Raw genomic sequence first — 19,033 nt, 5'->3', positions numbered from 1 at the left:
TGGCAAGCGTCTTTTTCAAAAGTATTGAAATGACAACACAGGAACGGCTTCTTCTAGACGGGCGCTTTGTCTTGGTTTATTGAACACCGTGAAAACTACAGAAATAAAACACAAAGGCTTTAGACACTTCATCGAGTTACAAGTAACACATGTGCTTTAGTAAAAAGTTACTATGTGGCCGCCTGCCACTTCGGAAGTCCTAGGCGAATATTCTTACAGTCTTGTGCACTCTAAATTAACATATAAAATAATTAGAACACTATAGATTACAAATTTACAGAATATTACAACACAATAATTACTAACTACCTTTTAGCTAGTGAACTGAGCAGGTTGCTGCAGATAGCTCTGTTCATTCCTTTGTGCGTTTCTTTCTTATGCAGCTCTCGCAGCCTCTAGTGTGCACACACAAACCTCGCGATAATAGCGGTTCAACAAAAAAATTGTCCTTTGTAGCAAAATAAATGCATCTTATACATAAAATAAAACATATTTTTACATATTGAACCACAGCAATTTAAAACCAAAATATTTAACTGTTGAAATAAATATTAATGTCTTCTATTTCATGTATCATTTCAGCGACACTTACAAGTATAATGTGAGCTATATATAGTCAACAGCTATGCACATTCACATTTTATACTTCATGCTTGACTCCATTGTTATCATTAGCTGTACAGATGTATTGTTCCCAACTTACATAAAATACATAGAAAGGGTTTGTTGAACGTAGCTTCAGTTGCTAACCATAACCGGCACTGATTCAAGCCATACGTATGAAGAGGGCTCTGTACGTCTCAAACTTTTTAGACCAACTGCGTTTCTTGGTGGGCGGGACTTGATAGTAGTGCCTCTGGGCCCGAGCCTGTCATTCCCGGGCGGATCGTTTGTTGTCAAGATGGAGTTCTTACTTGGAAATCCGTACAGCACTCCCGTGGGCCAGTGTATAGGTACGTTAGACCTAAAATTATGTTTTAAAGGTGCGCCACTTCCTTCGCAGTACAGACTTTGAAAATGGGCCAACACGTATTGTTTACAACTGGGTCAAAGGTAGAAATAGCGAGCTAGTGAGTATCAACGTAGCAAACGTCATCTGCTTGGAATGGGCTCCCAGCTAATGTTAGCCAGCTAACCTACCTAACTTAGTCCGCTGTAATCACAAGAAGTGCATTACGCTAAATCACCATGCATGTGTGTAGATAGTGTAATGCAGTTTAAGGAAATTAAAGCAGGATCACTGAAATTGGCGCTAGTGTATTGACACGACTTAAAGTGGCTTGAAGGGACACTCAGTTAACTTCCATATTTCCTTAGTTTCTGAACAATAGTTGACCAAACTGTACGGTCAGCCTGGATGTTTATTTATTTATTTATTTTTTGGGGGGCAAATCTCGATGCTCTGTGGTGCTCTGTGGTAAGATACGTGGCTTACCACATCCGTTTGGTGTGGTTGCATCAATATTTGCATTTTGTCTTTTGTCTCGCAAAACAAGCTGAGATTCATAACAGTTGCCACCAAGGCCTGGGCATGCGTTTATCACTTTTAACAGTGTTTTAATCAAGTCTAAAGATAAGAATTTATATTTATTTTAATTACGTGACAGGGTATTCTAGGTGCCACGGGTGCATTGAACTTTGAGTTTTGTCATTTTAGTGAAATATAGTTATGCTCACTGATGTATAAACATTCTCTTTCCTGTTTTATTAATGCTTAAATAAACTCCTGCAAAACAGATGTGGACCAGACAATTTCTCCCAGTGTCTGTTTATGCTTGCCTTTGAGCAAATTCAACAGCTGTTTGTCTGTTTGTTAATTCTCAGAATTACTCATATTTTTCAACCCATACCATATTTTTTACTTTGATCAGTTATAATCTTGAGAGTCATGCAGTGCTTTAATCAAGCTCATGATTGGACGGAATCAGTTACATTTCATTTTCATAGAGGTTTGGGTTGCATGCAGCACATCTTGCCCCCAGCCAACTTTTGGTTAGCAGTTGCTGTTAGATTCTTACTTTGACTGAGGGAAAATGGATCAAATAATAGAAAGACAAAAGCTATGGACAAATAGAAAATATGTGCAAGCAGAGAACGAAAGGCAGGAATTAAAGAAGTCTTATAAGTTCACATTGTAGCCAGAGAGGGACGTTTTGGCTTTGTTGCCAAGTGCATGGCACGGCTTGCCACTGTTAAAGCCATGTGATCGACTGGCTTCACTCGTGTGGTGTCGGTTATCAGGGCCGGGGTGGGGGGGTTTGACACACCATGAATTAATGCACTTAGCAGGCATTTAACTCCATTAGTAAGGCTCTCGTTCAGTGTCCTTACAGTGTGTGTCACACAGATGGATCTGATTTTTTTTCCTCTCCTTTCTTCTATCCCCCGCTACCCGTGCTTTGCCCTGCCTCAACATGACAATCCACTTGAGGAGATTACATGGGTGATCCCAGAGGAAGTAGCTGGTTAAATCTTCCAAACTCATGCTCTGTGTACTGTAGAGAAGAAGATAGACTCAGCAGTGTTTTTGAGTGCTATTCGTGTTTGAATTAACTGCATGCCTTGTTCTTTTTGTAGATTAGCGGGTTTGTAGAAGCTGCCCAGTCTGTGAAATGTTGATTAGAGAGGGGAGTTAGACCATGAATAAGTCATGGCTCTCAGGCATGTCCACCAGTGGTCCCATCACCCTGTGAGGCCCTTGGCTCTCGCATGGCATCTTGCTAAGGCTGTATGAGTTTCAGGGAGAGGAGTACCTCCTGTCCGCACTTAGTATTCAGTCTATGCAGTGTCATGCAGCATCAGTCAAAAACACTATCATAATAGTAGAAAACCTTTATTTTTTTTCCTTTTATTCTAAATCTCTCTATGTTGCTATAAGATGGCAGTGTCCACAGACATGATGGATGCATTTGGAGGGCCGCAGAGGAAGAAGGAGACGGTGCAAGCAACAGTGACGACTGCAGTGCCAGTTAATCTCTTTTGGCTTTCACAGTCTAGCCAAAATGCTGTATAATGGAAGGGTGGAGTGTGAAGGCGAGAGCAGGTCATTGCAGCTTCTGTTTTAGATGTTGTAATAGTTAAGACTGAGTACACAGCTGTAACACACCCACAGTCAGTGTGGCTTTCCTTCTTGAGATCTTTGCTTTTCACTTCCCAGCTGAGATTCAGCACTCACTCATAAAGTGTGCTTCCAAAAAAAAGCAAAAAAAAAAATACTCAAATCAAAGTTTTAAAATGGGACTTTGCAAAAAAAAAAAAAATAATAATAAAAAGGGAATGAGATTCCTCCGAAGGGTGGGTGGGGATAGGGTGAGGAGCTCAGAGTAGAGCTGCTAGGTTTTTCAAGGATACCCTACTGGGAGGAGGTCCCAGGGCAGAGCCAGGATACATTGGAGAGATTATATCTCTCAGCTGACTTGGGAACCCTCTGGGTCTCAGATGAGTTGATGGAGGTGGCTGGGGAGAGGGATGTCTGGGCATCTGTGCTTCGACTGCTGCCCCTGTGACCCAGAGCTGGATAAGGAGCAGGAGTGGATGGATGGATGGATGGATGAATGGATGATTGATGGTTAAATAAGTCAAACAGGACATGGGAAAGATCTGGAGTCCTTAAGCTTTGACCACATGTGGACTTTTTTTTTTTTTACACAAGTGTGCTTGTGATGTCATGTACATCAAGGGTTGCTTTAATTAATGTACATTAAGAACAGGCCACAACTGAGCCTAGCTAAAAAGTGTTTTTGATGTGTGTGTATATGTGTGTGTATATGTAAATGTGTGTATTGACATTGATATATATATTTATGCATATAGTGCTTATGTATATGTGTATAGTTTTTTTTGCTATTTTATTTTATTTTATTCTATTCTATTTTAGTTTTAGTTTAGTTATTTGTTTTTACTCATCCTTTTCATTTTTTCTCTGTACTGAGCTGCTGTAATGCGCAAATTTCCCTGTCGTGGGATCATTAAAGTTTTATCTTATCTTATCTTATCTTAAATGCAGCACCATAGTGACATAAGACAGCTGGCAGTGGGCAAGCAGTATATTTTCTGTCAAAACAAAAATGTAATTCAGTGTAAGCCCCAGTGCTGGTTAATATTGTCCAGAGCTTATTATTCACTAATACTCATATATTGGATGCCTGAATAACTGCGTCTGAACTATTTGTAAGCAGTGATGTGTCTCTCGCCACGAGTGGTATTAACTGATTTAAACTGACACCGATGTTGTATAGTGATGGATCTGTGCAGAACTCCACCAACTTCACAGGACCAGTATTAGAGCCAAACAAAAGCTGTTGTAATCCTAATTTGTGCCCCTCAAATCTTGTCTTTGCATAGACCGTACACTGCAGTGAGCTAATCGTTGAACTCTTTGTGTTTTCCTCCAGAGAGGGCCACAGATGGAGGCCTACAGAATGAGGACTGGACCCTCAACATGGAGATCTGCGATATCATAAATGAAACAGACGAGGGGTAAGCTCCTTCATTATTATTAGGTTATAATTTGCTTTATTGTGCAGGATTAGGAAGAGTATTTAACTCAAAAAGACTCCTGCTGTGGTTTGTAATGAAACATTCATTGTTTTATCACACACTGGCTAACTGAGAGACTCGAGCAAATAATACACTGCCCACTGTTCTTTGCTGACAGACACCCTACTACACATAGTCTTTTGTTTCCTTAGGTATGACTGAATGAATGAATGGAATCTTATGTCAGCCTCCAACACTGAAAAATGCCTAACATGCACTTGGTGAATAAGTCTGAGTTTATTTTTGCTAAAATAGTCTCCTGAGCATAAATAAGTAAATATAAATGATGCGTAGATGATACCACGGGCCAAGAAAATATCCCCAACACTATTGCGCTTACCATTACACACACATTACACTCAACAGCCTGAACCATTGATACAAGGCAGGATGGATCCATGCTTTCATGTTGTTTACGCCAAATTCTGACCCATCCATCTGAATGCTGCAGCAGAAATCAAGACTAATCAGACTGCAGGATGTTTTTCTAGTCTTATGTTGTCAGTTTCCTGTTCTTAGCTGACAGGAGCGGCACCTCATGCGCTCTTCTGCTGCTGTAGCCCAGGTAGAAAAAGTCATAGAGAGTCATAACTGGCAACCAGAGCTTGTGGGGAGAAAAGATTATGTGTGGTCAAAAATCTCCTCAAGTTTTCTTTGTGCTTTCAGCTGGCACACTGGCTGTTTCTGATCTCCCTCAGGAAGTTACAATAGAACTCCACGCTGAGTCTTACCCTGGGGGATGAATTCATGGCGCACAACCTTGTTAATGTTGGTCAAACATGGTTGTTGTGCTTATGACCCGATGGTGCGTTTTTGTGCTTGAAAACTGGGCTTTGCCACTAAAAACTGCCTGGCTGCAGGTGGAGACGCTGCTCTTATCACCAGTGATGATCAGTGACACAGGTTGTTTGTTCTCCAAGTGTGTTCAAAGTCCGTGGTAAAACTTCAGGAAGCACATAGAAAATGGTGATGACGGTCCTTCTAGGAAGCAATCCAAAAGATCATTTGAAGGAGTTATGGGTCAAATATAAATAGGTAAAGTTTTTTTTCCATTGGGTTGATTCTCAGAACATTTTGATCATGTGTCATATCTCAGGAAAAAGTCTTAAGTTATGACATACAGTAATGCATAATAATCAGACAGTTCCATTGTCTGGTTAAATAGCAAATAGTATTTTTTTGTAGAAGAATATTTACTCTTTTTCTGTTTCCTTTTTCCTCTGTTTTTCACATTCTTTACACCTACACACACTCATTCCCTTGACATGCGACATGGGGACCCTGTCACCTCGCACACACACATGCAGCAAAACAGAGGGAGCAAAAAAGGCAGTTCAGTTTCACAGAACACAGAACTTATTGTCTTCAAGATGTTGAGCTAGATAGAGTCTGCTTAATTTCAGAGTTTGAAATGCAGCAAAAAACATTTGTGAGATGTTTTTACACATGCTAATGTGTGCATCTAATTATAAAAGTGTGCCAACAGATGGTTAGGACGAACTCAAGATATAGCAAAAATTAAAAAAAAAAAAATGCACCAGCCAATAATAAGAGGGAACTGTAGAAAGAATCAGGAAGGTTCTGGGTACATTATATTCACCAAAGTCACTCGTGTACAGGCGGCTGTCCGGGGACCATATATATCAGACTTTATGCCTCCCTACATTTCTGTCAGTTTCAGCTCCTTCACTCGGTAAATGTACCCTAGCTCATGAGGTAGTCCATAAAAGTGTACTATGTCTCATCTGCAATGAAGATGGACAGTATTAGGCAGACAGCCAGTCTGAACTCTTCACGCATGGACAGCTTTGATCTTGCTGTGCGGCAGACATACAGTATAGTCACAGAGAAGGAAAACGTGAGAGAGATGGCGTGACGGCACTTCTCTGTCCGAGTCAAGTGGTTACACTGACAGACTGACTCACATCTGTTGTTGTGGCACACAGGACAGTTTATTCCATCAAAGTTGGTGCTGTCATGCTGCCTGGAAGCAGGGGGTACTTTATGCAGCTCTAAGTTTTCTGCTGTTTCTCTCTAGGCCGAAAGATGCTATGCGGGCACTGAAGAAGAGACTGAGCGGCAACAAGAACTACAGAGAAGTTATGCTTGCGCTAACAGTAAGTTTATGCTTTTTGCTCGAATATTATTGCAAAACTTGGAATAAAGTGACCCAAAATGTCAGCAGGCACTGTTTTGACAAAGATGACTCAGTGGGCCGTGCGCGTGGTGTTGCTGCTTTTCAGTGTGTAGGCCACATTAAAAGGTTGCAGTCTACTGATCTTGTGCTCCTGGTCATTTTATTCTGCTGTCTCTGTAATGCCGTCCTCTGCGAGGCCTGTGTTTTTCTGCCTCTTCTTTCATTTTGTTTACAGCAGCCATGCCTTTTGAGCTGTGTTCATGTCCTCCCACATCTTTGATAACTGTGCTAGTTAAAAGGCCCTGTGTGCAGCAAAAGCTTACTGACTAAGTCTGTGTTTTCTGTGCTGCTCCATTTTTTTTTTAATTTCTCAAGTATCTTTGTTTAATCTTCTCCCTTCCTGTAGGTATTGGAGACATGTGTGAAGAATTGTGGTCACAGGTTTCATGTTCAGGTGGCCAACAGAGATTTCATTGATGGTGTTTTGGTAAAGATCATCTCCCCCAAAGCCAATCCCCCAACTATTGTACAAGATAAAGTGCTGTCTCTTGTACAGGTATTGGAGCTCTCTCTGTATTTGCTGTTTTTGTGATAATATTCTTGTGCTACAGAATTTTTGTTTCTTTTAAAAACACAGTGTAAGGTGCTCTCACACTCCACTGCAGAATTTTAAATCAGGTGGGCACAATATGTGCCACTTCCCAGGTGTTGTACAACAGCTTCAGCCTCTTGTGCTGTTACCTGAGGTCACCTCAGCCAGCAGATGGTACTTTCCATATCTCTTTCTGCTCTCCCTTAAATATTAATGGGAATTTATCGAAGAAGACCTCGTGTCTTTTAGAGAGTTTACTCTACATCTTATTATTATTTTTTTTTTTTTATAAGAATATTCCCACAGCAGTGGACTAAAACGATTTTTGTCCTAATAGTGTGAGGTGTTTTTCTTTAGTTTTACACTTTATATTTACAGGCTTTTTTTTGTTTTGTTTTAATAATACCAAGAATTGAGAGCATAATTTGTCTGTTGTGACAGGCCTGGGCCGATGCCTTCAGAAGCAGTCCTGATCTAACTGGGGTGGTCCATATTTATGAGGAACTAAAGAGGAAAGGTGTCGAGTTCCCAATGGCAGACCTGGATGCATTGTCTCCAATTCACACACCACAGAGGGTAAGGAGGAAGACAAAAACACATTCACTCACTGGCCACATTGTTAGGTACACCTTTCTAGTACTGATAATGGACCCCTTTTTGCCTTCAGAACTTCTTTAATTCTTCATGCCATAGATTCAACAGAGAACTGCAGCTCACTGGATATTTTTTTCTTTTTGAACCATTCTCTATAAAACCTAGAGATGGCTGTGTGCAAATGTCCCTGTAGATCAGTTGTCTCTGAAATACTCAGACCAGCCCATCTGGAAACAACCACGCCACATTCAAATTCACCTAAATCACCTTTCTTTCCTGTTCTGATGCATGTACCTAATAAATTGGCCAGTGAGTGTATATAGTGTAGTGTTGCTTTTATTTATTTATTTTTAATTTTTTTTTTTTTTTTATAAATCACAGGGCACACCAGAGGTGGATCCAGCCATGGTCAAGTACCTTGCGCCAGCCTCACCTGCTCCCGTGACTCCTAAACCTGCCTCACCCATTCCCCCTGCCACGCAGGTCTCTGAAATTCCTAGCCCCATTACAGCAACCTCTGAACAGGTGAGGCCTGTAATTGAAAAATAAACTTTATACAGTGTTTAGTGAATTTGACACTGAAATACAGTGTGTTAGTTTTATATTTTGGCTGACTCAGTCTACCATACCTCTGATACTGAATACTGAAGCTTTTCAATGACCTTTATGCTTGTGTGCTTTCAGATTGCCCGGCTCCGTAGTGAGCTGGACATAGTGAGAGGAAACATCAAAGTCATGTCAGAGATGCTAACTGAGATGGTCCCAGGTCAGGAAGAGGCTTCTGACCTAGAACTGCTTCAGGTTAGATTCAAATACTATGAAATTCATCATAATATATTTAGTAGTTTCCTGTATTGTGTCCAACTTCATTATAGCTACAAAAAAAAAAGAAAAAAAAGAAAAAGAAATCCGACCTGGCATCATTTTATGCATATCAGAAGACATTTGTAATGATGAAAGCATAAGTCTTCAAAGATCACAGATTTTTCTACCACCTATGAGCTTCCCTCAAAGCAGAAGACCTAATATAGGCTCATGTAAATTCTTTTCTTTATATCGTTCCCCCTCAGTCTGCACGATGTGCATTCAGAAAGCTGAATTCTTTCCAGCATTTCATTTAAGTGTCAAGTGTTGTTATTTTGTGCAGCCACCAGGGGGTGTCATGTATTTAGTTTTCTTGCCAACCTACCAAGGGCCACTTGACTGTGGTAAAATTCCTTAAACTGGCAATTAACCAGGTCAAATGCCAACACTCTCTCATGCAAAGTCATGCAGATTTTTATTTTCCAAGGCCAAAAACCCCTCAGGTATTTGTATCAGCTCCAAGTATCTGGCCCCGGGCTAAAGAGCCTGTGCCAGTTTAATGGTTATGTAGAAACTGACTGACTTTGCTATTTGTTTCAGTTACTGCAGAAAGAGCTTTTATAGAATTTAGATGAGCATTTTTTTTTTTTACCTGGCTTAACACTAAAAGCCTTTTGAATAATGTTTATATAATGCTCTCCACCCATGACCCATGAGTCATAATTAAGTAGCATCACATTATATGTACTGGCAAATTGCATAGTTTACAGAGGTTTTTTGAGTCATCAGTGGACAAATAAACACTTGCCTACCTGTCTGAGTCTGTGTCAGCTTGTGAGTTTCTCTGTAGCTCACCTTTTCTCAATTTTTATATTGATTTATAACTTATTGCACTGATCTGTCAAGGAGCTGAACAGAACATGCCGAGCTATGCAGCAGAGAGTGGTCGAGCTGATTTCACGGGTCTCTAATGAAGAAGTGACTGAGGAGCTACTACACGTCAACGATGACCTCAACAATATTTTCCTCCGATATGAGAGGTGAATTCAATAAACAGTCAATGAATCTTTATTTGTGTCACAAGAAAAGCCAACAAGAAATGCTTTTTGTGTTGTTTTAGTTATTAACACGATGACTAGGACTTGTTAGTTTTTCTTTTGCTGGTTTGACAAGCTTTCAGAACATACTTCAAAAGATGAATCTCTAGATATCATTAGACCTAAGCTTGTGATATAAGAGGTAAATCTTGCTTTAGTTTATAAGCCACATACAGCCTAGTTTGATTTCAAGTGAGCCAGATCAGTAAAACAACTGAATTATAACCATGCCTGTCCATAATGAAAAGAAGTAAAAGTAAACCTATGTGTTTACTAAGCCATCAAAATAATTAGTGCAATTACAGTAAGACACTGTGATCTGTGACACGACTACTGGCTTACACTGTTGTTTCAAATTGTGTTGTAAATCCCGTAGCACATTCATGTGCAGTGTTTTTTGGTCTAAATAACTGCATATTTTTCCAATAGATTTTTATGTCTATGAAGTAAACTTAGATTAATAAGAAGCTGACTGCAATTTTAAAAATTGCCAAGCTATTAAATGGGCTGTACTGGAGCCTTTGGCAGGTTGGTTCTGGCGTCCATTTTGCATGTTTGACACCCCTGGTCTATAGACTATAGATTATCTAAATATTGCAAAGTAATGCACTGTGTGTTATGCATTATTTATGTATTATGTGGGTTGTAATTGCTAAAGTGTCTTGTTATGTGTTAAAAGAAGTGTAAGTGTTTGAAACTCAGAAAATGTGGTGAAACAATCATTTTTTTATCATGCTGATCACAGGTATGAGAGGTACAGGTCCGGTAGAGCTGCACAGAACAATGGGGTGAGTACCATTAACAAAGACTGCAAGCAAAGAATGGAGGCCAAATGGCTGAAATTGCATGTTTTTGTTTTGCACTTATTATTTTATTCATTTTTTTTTCTTACATTTCAATAACATTACGGATGCTGTGAGAGAGGATTCAGGAATGTTATCGGAACTAATAATTCCTCTTAACGGTTTATTGTCATATACACAATCCAGTGCAGCATTAATATGGAATGCAAGTGGAATGCATTTTAGGTTTTGTAGAGCTGAACGAGCTGAGCGCTGCCAAACTTGTATTAAAAAGTGCACATTTGCCAGTTTGAGACATTTGCCAAAGCACTGGGCCATCTCTCACTACATCCCACATAGCTGTTTGTGTTTGCAGCTTGTTGATCTTTCTGTGTGCTCTGTCTGTTTGTGTTGTGGCTAGCTGATGGAGGCAAGTATAACACCACGACCATGTTCAATCCAGGCCAATGTGCTGGGTTGAACTGAGTGATGTCAATATGTCTGTTGTATGGAGCTTCTGTTTAGCGACCTATGATGTGTTATCATCAGTTCACTGTGTGAATTTCCTTCCACTCCTCAGTTTTCCTTCTCACACATCTGTAATCTCTTGCAGCTGTTTATTGTTGCTTTGTATAGCTGCCACTCACTCCACGACTGCTGGCTTACAATCTTGTTTCAGACTGTGCTGTAAATCCTGTAGCATTTCTGTAGCTAGAAGCATTCCTTCTGTTTTAAAAGGGCAAACAATTCTTTCGTCTTTTACTTGCCGTCTGTAAGTTTTTATACATCCACACCTCACAAACACTGCGTTGCTTTATATTTGTAGTTAGCATGCAACTTTGATTTGCTCTCCCTTTTCAGATGTTAACTGAAGCCACAGAGGACAACTTGATAGACCTGGGCCCAGGCTCCCCAGCTGTGGTCACACCCAGGATCACATCCAGCCCTCCACCTATCGCCACTGTTGGAGCCACAGCTTCCCCTGCCCACAACCCCACTGCATCATCGCTGTCCACTGCTCTAGCAGGTCTTGGTACGAACAGATTATAATGAAGTCTGTTTTTTAGGATGGTAAAAGGTGCACATGAAGCACAAGACTTTATTGTCGTAGATTTAAATTTTACACCCCCCCCCCCCCCCCCCCCCCCATCATCCAATATCAAAACTCATAAAAACAAAGTGAAAGCATGGTTTATAGAAATTGTTAGAACTTTCTCTCCTCTCAAGTCCCTGCAGACTTTTTGCCGGCCAAAAAAAAAGGTTCATGCATGAAAAAAGTTCAGCGTCGTAGCTCACTGCTTTTTAACTCATTGCAATAAAATTCACTGATGTATTGGGGTTCAAGCTTAGATGGATTATTTCTTACACATTGCCAAATAGAAGTGCTGTAACAAAAGTCCAGTCTATAATTAGGAAGTCTGAAACTTTGCTGCATTAATTATGAATTCATTTCATCGCGCCACTACTTCTATGTCCTTTCATTTTACTTTATTCTTTGGCCTTCTCCGTGTTCTCCTATCTTCTGTCACCTTCTTGCTCCAGATGTAGGCTCAGAAAGCGTGAGCGGCACCCTGTCGTCTCTGTCGGGCCAGAACAAAGATGACTTTGACATGTTCGCACAGACCAGGGGCAGCTCTCTGGCTGAACAGCGCAAAAAGTAGGTCTACATTTAATTTAGTCATTTATTTTGATGACGTCATAATCACCTTTAATATTTAAACAAAATGTAATACTTGGGCAATTTTACAGTGTGTAAAATGTTTTTTTTTTTAAGTGATAATCTGTGCTCACTACATCTCTGAAGTGTGTGATATTCTCTTGTGTTTCCTGGAGTGGCATTTGAATTCCTGCAGGGGAGGGGTGGATGTTTGGCTCAGGGGGCTGTGCCGTATAACAGCAACATCCCTAGTTTGAATGGAGCTGGAGACTTTTGTTGCACTTAATTCTATTCTATATTCTATTACGTTACATAAACTGAATAAAAAATATCCAGGCTATATATGCAGTTATCTGTTCATGTGGATCTCATTTTAAAATAAAAGTATAAAAACATATTTTACAGTTTTTAAAAGCCAAAAAATAAATTTCTAGTCTTTGTAATCTAGTAATTTAAAATGCAGTATGACAACATTGGGTGGTTTCTATTGCAGCGTAGTATCGGCACACAGAAAATTTGGGGTGGGGGAGGTATGCGCTCTGCTGAGTGCCCTTTTAGTTTTTTATGTGGCATAATTCTTGTATAATAAAGTAATTCCAGTAAAGTATCTGAACTATGTTGTTTGTCATTTTGTACATAGTGTAAAATATGAAGACCCTCAGGCTCTGGGTGGCCTGGCCTCTGCTTTGGGTGTTAGACAACAGAATACAGGAGGGGTGAGTACACATAAGCATGTAGTTTAATAGAGTTTCTGACATATATGGAGTGGGAGAGCTGTGTTAATTACATGGCTGACGAACCTTTTTGTATCAATGTGTCCTCAACCCCAGGTCACTCCCTGCATGTGATGGCTTGTAATACTGAATGTTTTACAGTGACATTTGTCCTGTATGCAGTGCTACTTGAAGTGTGACCAAACAGAGGCTTGAGAATTTCTGAGTTTGAATACCTAGAATACAGCGGTGGCCTGTATAGTGTCTGTGCCAGGCATAAGCATATAAATGAGTTTTAGGCACTCAAGATGGGAGCAAAGTCTAAGTGGAAGCTACTATATTATATCTGAACCACTGGCACTTTTTGAATTTGCAGTCGTTAGTGTCAGTACTTCTGTCACTCATTAAGAAAACATGAATTTAGGTTTCTCATTCTTCAAAGCAGATACCAGCCCCCCCCCCCCCCCCCCCCCCCCCACTTTAATCCAGTTTCTCTACAATCAGTGCTCACAGAAACTCAAACTCACTGGCTTCAAGAGTTTTAGTCATTCTCTCTGAGCACACATTGCAGTATATTGGCTATCTTTAGGTACACACACACACACACACACACACACACACACACACAGAGGTGGTTGCACATACCATTCTTTAGTCACCTCAGGTGACTCAGTCTTTGTATAAAATTTGTACTTTTTTTGAGTTTTAAGTCTCTCCTTTTCCCATCTTTATTTTCCTCATTTTCATCTTTATGGAATGACCCTTTGCCATTTTCTTACATTGGCCTCTTCCCCCCCCCTTTTCATGACAGTTGTCTTTTTGCACATTTGACTTCTTCTCTGTCTCTCTGCACTGTGTGCTATGCTGTGGTGGGGCCTTTCTTCTCTTGTGTAAGGTGTTATTCTGTTGTTGATTCAGCTGAGGGTAAAAGGGGATGATAACCCAGCAGATCAGGAGCTGCCCATAGACAGCTGGCTTATTACCCAAGGAATGGTGAGGACTCTATCCACAGTGTGTCCTCCTACCCCTCCCTCATGTCCACCTCATGTCAGCCTCCTCCAAAATTTTCCATCTTCCTCATGAGCTGCGCTTCGTTTTCAGCCTCATCTCACCGTTTGTTCTGAATCCTCCAACAATCCCACTTCCAAGTGGCTTTTCCTTCTAAGAACATCCATGTCCATGCCTAGTTTAGATATTGTACTGTAGTCTTGGGCAATATGACGATATCATCAGAGATATTTAAACTAGCGCTAATTTTGGAATCTGCTTCTGTTGCGTTAGACTTGAAGTCATGGTAAAAAGAAAGCACACCCTCTTCCAGTTTTAAGGTTTTATCTGTCAGGACATAATAAAAATAAGGAACACAGGACCTGGGCACCTTGCAGTCATTGAGTTGAACATGAACTCCTTTGCATACCAAAGTATTCTAGAGTCACACAGCTGCATCTGTCCAACAGCTGAAGCTTGGCCGAAACTGGGTCATGCAACATGACAGTCATTCCAAGCACAGCAGCAAATCTACAGCAGAATGGCTGAAAAAGAAAAGAATCAAGCTGTTGCAATGATCCAAAGTTCAGACCTCAACCTGAGTGAAATGCTGTGGTGGGACCTTAAAAGAGCTGTGCATAAACGAATGCTTGCAAACCTTAATGAAGCAAAGATGTGAGAGACTGATAAAGTGGTGCAGAAAATGGTTACTTCAGTTTATTGCTGCTTTTTAATCATGACATGTACTTGGTTTTTCACAAGTAAATAATAGTAAATAATGACAGTGTAATATATATATATATATATATATATATATATATATATATATATAATATATATATATATTTTTTTTTTTGTTTATCTGAGGTTGTATGTAAATAATTTTAGAAATTGCCAAGCTGACATTTTTTTTTAATTATATCCTGGTATGTAAAACATTTCAATTGACAGAGGGTGTCTTGTCTTTCTGAACACTTTGGTGATTTTAGACCCAGAAAAGTGCTGTTCCACTGCAGGAATTTCAAACTATGGAATATCAGGGTTATTCATACTGCCCACCTCTATTGTACTCTGTTAACCAGAAGGCTAAACACTGTACTCATTACTGATATGCACCTTAATGCTACCCCTCCATGGATGTTAAAATGAGACTGATGGGTCACTAGGAACTTTGACCAAGCTCCATCAACTTTTAACAGTCACACACTAAAACAGCGGAGGAGAACAGATACTCCTGCTACACAGCAAAGTCAAATCAGTGAGTACTCATAAGTACTGATAAAATATCAGCCAAGCATAAAAAAGTAGTGAGGTGATGGTGGTTTGCTGTTTAGTGGTGGAGTATTTTGTCAGTTGCCCCCTAATGGTCTGTGGATCTTAGATATTATGCAGTTAACCTCACGTTCTAACACACGTAAATCTACTAACAGATTAAGCAGTAGATGTATCAGAAGATGAAATGTTGATTTTTATGAATGTTTAAGTACAATGGGAAACACTTTGAAGTTATATCAGTGTTGTTGCTGTGAGTCATGATAGGGACAGACTTCTTTGTGTGCACATTTCTATTTTTTTCTCTCCCCTTGTTCACACAGCTGCATGCATTTTATTTTTTCCCCTCCTGTGAATGGCTTTCACTGCCACGCTGCCTTGGCCTGTCTTTTGATATGTGTAAGCTGTGATTTCACAGGGAAACCCCACCAGTGTTTTTGTAGTGTCTGTAAAGGCCTCCGGAAAAGGGTTTTGTTCTCACTAGTTAACTTTGAAACTGGGCTGATGTCACAGGTGGCCTTTAACTTTGTCAAAGTGGATAAAATTAATAATGAAGACTTTAGTTTTTAAAAGTGCAGGTAACGTTTTAAATTCACCAGATACTCCTCAGAGAAGTTTCTTAAGCCATGGTAAAAGTTTCCTTTTTTTTCTCCCCATAATGCCACAAACCACTTAATCACTGATTATTTCGTGCTCACACAACCTTGAACACAATTGGACACCATCCAGTCTGACATGACTTCCATCACCAATGTCACTGCATGCCATGCAGCAACGCTCATGCTCTGTGCGCCCTGTGTTTTTGCGTGCACGAGTGTGCGTGCGCGTGTGTGTGTGTGTGTGTGTGTGCGCGCGCGCGCGCATGGGTGGGTGTGTGGGCTTGTTGTGCCTCTCGACAGTCCCTGTGCTTTCAGCCTTTCCCAACCAATCAATCTCTTAATCACGTTCAAGCGATTTGCTAATTAACTAATGATGTGGAATAATTAGCACGGCTGTGTGTGACATTAGTCGGCAGCTGTTAAGCCATGTCAGCACTACAGAGTTAATGAGACCGATACACAGGCCGGGAACTCCTCTTCACATATGGAGGAGAGCTCAGCAGCAGGTTGTTGCACATGATAAAACAATAATAGCACAGAATCAAGAGAGGTTGAGTGTGTCTCTTGAGCAATTTTTTTTAATTGCTTTTATTTTTATCATCTTTTCTCCTGAGCCTCTGGTGATTCTTATATTTGTGTGTGTGTGTGTGTGTGTTTATATGTGTGTTACAATGTTGTTGTTTTTTTTGTTGTGTGGCTTTGTTGCTACCCCTTGGTTTGTCCATGGCTTTGCTCCATAGATCCCAGTATCGCAGTCCTCTGTAATGGATGACATAGAGGAGTGGCTCTGTACTGATGTGGTGAGATTTTTTTTTTTTTTTTTACCTTGATTTATATATTTGTTTTTTTTTTTTTCTCTCTTGCTCTTTTCCACCCTTATAGCACTTTTCAAACATCCATTTCTTATAACTGCATACATTTGACTTGGTTTCCTTTTACTTAACATCCTTTCATTCACCTTAATTTGTTTCACAAATTACTGACATAACAGTTTGCCACAACGTCTGACATACGCTGAAACAGTGCTAATGATAATTAACTTAAAGCAGCTGCAATGATCTTTAACTTCTGCATGTGGTGGTTGTGGAGGGGCTCAACAAGGTTTCTTTCTGTGGAAAGTGTGGGGAGGATGCATGACAGATGGATCCTTCATGAGCCACTTTGTGTGGAGTTTGTGTGAACTCTACAGGCAGCTGACTTGTCTGACTGCTTTGTGTACTGCATCAGCCTCTTGGGTTGCTGACTGTACATGCACTCTAATTCACTTTAACTTGGTTATTGGTAGTTTTCTATTGAAATATTAGCTCATGTTTTTTTCCTTCTTAATAGAAAGGTGATGCTGCTGAAGAAGGGGTCACCAGCGAAGGTATAGTCAGTTAATACAAAGCAATGGCTGCTCAAATGTGTAACACTGTGACCCTCAGCTTCCATTTTTCTGACAAATCAGTTTGTTTCTTTCAGAGTTTGATAAGTTCCTGGAGGAGCGAGCTAAGGCTGCAGACACTGTGCCATCCCCCCCAGGACCTAACACTGCTAACCTTGCTCACCCCGCCCGTGCCCCGAGTGGCTCCCATAAGAAGACTGAACGGACGGAAGATGCCCTCTTTGCCTTGTAGACTGTTCTCAGAGATCCACGGTTTCTCTCCAGGGCATCTAAAGGTCTTTGCCCAAAATGACACCCCCCCCCCCCCCCCCCCCCCCCCCTTCTAAAACAATCCTTCTCGTCCCATTTCATTGCTGACTGGCAGTGGTGTAGCAAGCGATCTCCTCTTCCTTGTTGTTATCTTGCCAGTGTCGCTCTAACCTACAGAGGTCCAACACGTTTACTGCGCATTACTGCGTTATGTTTTACTATATATGGATGTATTAATCTGTCAATGTGGGATGTACAGCTCGCAGTCCTGCATCTCGATCATAACACGCCACCAAAGGAAGACAGCTTAACTATCATGTGGTTTAAAAATGTGACACATTACTACAAGATTCAGTGTTCCCCTCCTCCTGGTCGTGTGATACCGGGCTGAGATTTCTTTCTGGATCGCTGAGATTAATGGGAAATTTCTCTGCAGGTCCACTCATTGAGTCAGTATGGAAGCAATTAATTAGGAGTATCTTGTGTTAGTTTACTACATTTGGCGAAATGCTTATTTATGCATTCAATGTTTTAATTGTTCTGTATTATGTACTGGTCATTTTTGCAAATATTCCTGTTAAGAGCTGTGGAGTTCTAGCTATGCTTTTAATACTGAGATATGGGTGGCAGGGCAGCACCTCTTATTACCCAGTTTACTGAAGGCACTGTAAAGAACAGCCTCACGTTAGCAGGCTCATTTTGCTAACTAGGAATATAATAAGAAAATCGTAGCTAATCTCGATAAATCGTGTATGCCAGCATTACTCTAACCAAAGGGAATGAAAAAAAATCTAAAAGTATACTAGTTAGGATTCTCACTTATCTATTTCAAATGGCTAAGGGGAAGGAACATGGCCATTGAAAAGCTACAACAAATTAATATAGAAAAGTGCTGCGAGCTGCGAACACTTTAAGCCATTCCAAAGAATATTAAGGCTTTAATGACCAACTCTTTCTTAATTTTACCAATCGAACAAAAGTGACATTCACGTGCTCAAAATATGTTGCGGGACCGTGAACATTTTCCTTCCCCCCCCACCACGTTAATGTCTGTGCACTTTGAAGCAAAAACAAATCTGTATTTTGTCCTTTTCTGTTTACAAGATGGTTACTATTTTTGTAGGGATGGGAATTGATCTTAAGAATGAGTTCATTTTGCACATAACTTTTCTAACTATGGTAATTACTGCACCTGTTTGGATAGCAAGTGGATAGATGGACCGTCGAGCTTAAGGTTGTTGGAGTGTTTAGAAAAAACATTGAAGTGCAACACAAAAAATAAAGATTTAAGTGATTATTGGGGCTTAGCACTGGCATCATAATCGTCCATAAGATAATGAGCTGTGTTATTAGGTGTATTCACACAGGCAATTTTTCACATACTTCATAGTATTTAATCTATATACCTCAAAATACAGAAATCGTAGTTTGTGTATATGGTTAAAAATCTATTTGGCTCATAATAATATCAGGAACACAGAAAGGTTTAAGTATTATTTTGTTTTCTCCAGTTGTATTTTTATAATTCATGTAAAATAAATAAATAAAAACACGTTTGTTACCTTTACCGCTGATCTTTTTGAGGCCAAGGTTGAAGCGTGCGGCAAACAAGCACAATTTTACTTTC

General features: G+C 40.2%; 1 protein-coding gene across 6 annotated transcripts; it reads left to right on the top strand.

Annotated features, from left to right (window-relative positions):
* Positions 1 to 824: 824 nt before the first annotated feature.
* Positions 825 to 17,465, top strand: tom1l2a (target of myb1 like 2 membrane trafficking protein a). 6 transcript variants are annotated; one of them, XM_030735402.1, is made up of 17 exons: positions 825 to 953; positions 4,395 to 4,479; positions 6,578 to 6,656; positions 7,083 to 7,232; positions 7,710 to 7,844; positions 8,244 to 8,387; positions 8,547 to 8,663; positions 9,573 to 9,706; positions 10,509 to 10,551; positions 10,967 to 10,975; positions 11,407 to 11,578; positions 12,088 to 12,202; positions 12,843 to 12,918; positions 13,834 to 13,908; positions 16,514 to 16,573; positions 17,103 to 17,139; positions 17,235 to 17,465. In XM_030735402.1, the coding sequence occupies exons 1-17, from the start codon at positions 902 to 904 to the stop codon at positions 17,387 to 17,389; spliced, it is 1,638 nt and encodes a 545-aa protein (XP_030591262.1). In that variant the 5' UTR covers positions 825 to 901; the 3' UTR covers positions 17,390 to 17,465. The 6 variants fall into 6 exon arrangements, with proteins under 6 accessions (XP_030591262.1, XP_030591263.1, XP_030591264.1 ...); XM_030735403.1 differs by lacking the exon at positions 10,967 to 10,975; XM_030735404.1 differs by lacking the exon at positions 13,834 to 13,908.
* Positions 17,466 to 19,033: the final 1,568 nt, after the last annotated feature.

This window comes from Archocentrus centrarchus, chromosome 8 (assembly GCF_007364275.1).
Source record: "Archocentrus centrarchus isolate MPI-CPG fArcCen1 chromosome 8, fArcCen1, whole genome shotgun sequence".
Taxonomy (NCBI): Eukaryota; Metazoa; Chordata; class Actinopteri; order Cichliformes; family Cichlidae; genus Archocentrus; species Archocentrus centrarchus.
The sequence above is the reverse complement of the archived record's forward strand: the minus strand, read 5'-3'. Positions and strand labels throughout refer to the sequence as shown.